This window comes from Astatotilapia calliptera, chromosome 10, assembly GCF_964374335.1.
Source record: "Astatotilapia calliptera chromosome 10, fAstCal68.1, whole genome shotgun sequence".
Taxonomy (NCBI): Eukaryota; Metazoa; Chordata; class Actinopteri; order Cichliformes; family Cichlidae; genus Astatotilapia; species Astatotilapia calliptera.
In genome coordinates, this window is record NC_137431.1 from 33,684,297 (window position 1) to 33,687,042 (window position 2,746).

General features: G+C 39.5%; 1 protein-coding gene across 1 annotated transcript; it reads left to right on the forward strand.

Annotated features, from left to right (window-relative positions):
• Positions 1 to 951: 951 nt before the first annotated feature.
• LOC113030136 (olfactory receptor 8G17-like) lies at positions 952 to 2,154 on the forward strand. The gene has a single exon (XM_026181299.2). It carries the CDS (start codon positions 1,025 to 1,027, stop codon positions 1,967 to 1,969), a length of 945 nt encoding a protein of 314 aa, XP_026037084.1. The 5' UTR covers positions 952 to 1,024; the 3' UTR covers positions 1,970 to 2,154.
• The last annotated feature ends 592 nt before the right edge of the window (positions 2,155 to 2,746 follow it).

Genomic DNA, 2,746 nt, shown 5'->3' on the forward strand with positions numbered 1-2,746 from the left:
TGTCCAGAGGAAAGGTAAATCAAATCGGTGAGTACAGGCTATTCGTCAGAATCCCTAGCTGGACTTCTGGCCTGTGTGTCATGGTACGTGTCGGGGCGCCTTTAGTTTTAGTGGGTGAAAAGGGGGTGCGACTGGGTGAACCCGGCATTGCCCAATTAACAGCGAAGCGTGGATGCCATGTTTTGAGGAAGCGCTTGATAGGCTCATTTGACCTTTCTGTGGGTTCACCAACGTGTATAGAGGCTATTGGGCTGCCTAGAGGGGTTCCAAACGAATATAAATTGGCTGACCAAATTGTGGCTGGGTTTAAAACGTTGCCAGTAGTTGTGGGGATTATTTCAATTATCCCAATTACTCCAAATTAGATTGTTGACCTTATTAATTACATCCACTACAATGTGCTTAGGTACGCAAACTTAACTTGTGATGCAGTAGAAGGATTAGCAGAGCAATTAGGACCCACTTCTCTTCTCAACAATACTCCCCCTGATGAAACTGTGACCAGAGCACTGGAAGGCCTGAAGACCTTGTCTCAACTCATGTATGAGCTCTTGGGAGTTGACAATCCGCTGGAGGAGGGGATGACCTCTTTCTCTGGGCAATGGAAAGGTTGCATTATGTCCATTAGGGTTTTCTTATCATAGCTATTTTGGTCATTTGTGGGTGTTGTGTGCTTTCTCTTGGAGGATTATTTGGTAAGGGCCCTGATAACAAAGGATTTGCCTTGAGTTTACATGAACAAAGCACCTTTGATCTTATTATCATTTCAATTACATCATTCAAAATCTGAGGCAATGTGGACACCCTCTGGGAGTCTGTGCCTATAAGACAGCGGAGAACAGTGACAAACAAGCTGTGCGTTGATGTATTAGTCTACCAACAGCTTTACATCAGCTTTTCTATAACTCAGCCTCATTGTTTTCACTACTATAAAGTTCCTCCTGTAACTTTTATTGTTTCTGATAAGATCATATGGACTTACTATCTCATAAGATCTGTAAGTGTAAAATAACGTTCTTTCAGGATGATGGAGAACTACACCTACAACAGCTACATCCTCCAGTTAGAGGGCTTAAACACTTCAAAGGATTCTCTCTACCCCGCCTTTCTTTTCTTGTTTTTCTCCTACCTGTTTATAATGATTATAAATGTGGGCATTACTATTTTGATTGTCATGAACAAGAATCTTCACCAGCCCATGTATCTCCTTTTTTGCAACTTGCCATTGAATGATATTCTTGTAAACTCTAACGTGGTGCCCCGTTTGCTTATAGACCTTATGAGACCTCCATCTGAGCGCCTCATTAGTTATAATCAGTGTGTTGTTCAGGCCTACATTGCGCACTTGGTTGGAACCACAAGTCACACTGTTCTCATGATTATGGCCTATGACAGATATGTGGCCATTTGTAATCCTTTTCACTATGTTTCCATAATGACCAACAAAATGATGATCAAGCTGACAGTTTGTGCCTGGGGAGTGGCCTTTGTTTTGGTCGGGATTCTTCTAGGTCTGACCACACGACTGAGTCGATGCAGGACTTTGATCACACACCCCTACTGTGACAATGCCTCATTGTTTAAACTTTCCTGTGAAAGTGTGGTCATTAACAACATCTATGGTATCACTTTCACTGTGGCTCTTTATGTGGGCTCTATAGGGGCAATAGTTCTTTCCTATACAAGCATTGCAGTGGTTTGTCTGACCAGTAAGAACAAGTCTTTGAACAGTAAAGCGTTGAAGACCTGCAGCACTCATCTGGTTGTTTATCTGATTTTGACACTTAGTGGAATGGCACTTATTACTCTGCATCGCTTCCCTCAGTACTCAGAGTACAGAAAAATCTCTGCTCTTCTGTGTTATATGGTTCCAGGCAGTCTGAACCCCATTATTTATGGTGTGCAGTCCAAAGACCTACAAAAAGCCCTTTTGAAGTTTTGTGTATCCAAGAAGGTTTTGGCATCATAAACAGAATGTGTTTCTGTTTGTTTTTATAGAAATTCAACATCTAAAGGGAGATCATCTCTGACGGCTATTTTAATCATAATTAGATGGAAGTTAATGTTTTTACTGCTGTAAGAAACGAATGTATAAAACTTTAGTCAGCATTTCAAAATGTGTGTATGTTTGTGTAAAATAAAAGCTTAAGCCAATCTGTGGTTTTGTCTCATTCATGAAGTTTAATTTACATTAGATGACGTTAAATACAAAAGCAAATGTTCGCTATCTGCTGGTAAGCCTTTGTTAAACACAGACACAAGGACTGTGCAGTTTTATTGGAGCTAAATACATAATTAGTATTTAAGAAGAACATAATGGTATGAAACCAGCAATAACACCCGGTTATACCGATGTAATGAATCAGAGTAATGGCCAAGAGAATACCTTTGCATGGAAGTAATTTTTAGTATTCTTACTTATACCGTAGCTTTCATTTAAAACCAAAAAAGACAATCTCTGGACTTAAATCTGATTGAGATGTTTATATGAACTTAAACAGGCCGTTTAAAATACAGCTGAATTAAAACAATACTCCAAATCCCTCACATTTATGACACATGCACACTAGCCAATTTTGTTCTTACTACTGTGCATATGTTGGCAAATCAGACTGGAACAGTGAATTTGGAACAGTTCACAAAATCAGCACATATCACCATTTTGGTTCAGTATTGTATATGTAAGAAACGGAACCTAAACTGAAAGAATAATAATAAGTGTGTGAATGCGAGAGTGAATGAATAG

Excerpts from the sequence above, each read along its gene's own strand:
- LOC113030136 (XM_026181299.2), top strand. The coding sequence starts at position 1,025 with ATGATGGAGAACTACACCTACAACAGCTACATCCTCCAGTTAGAGGGC.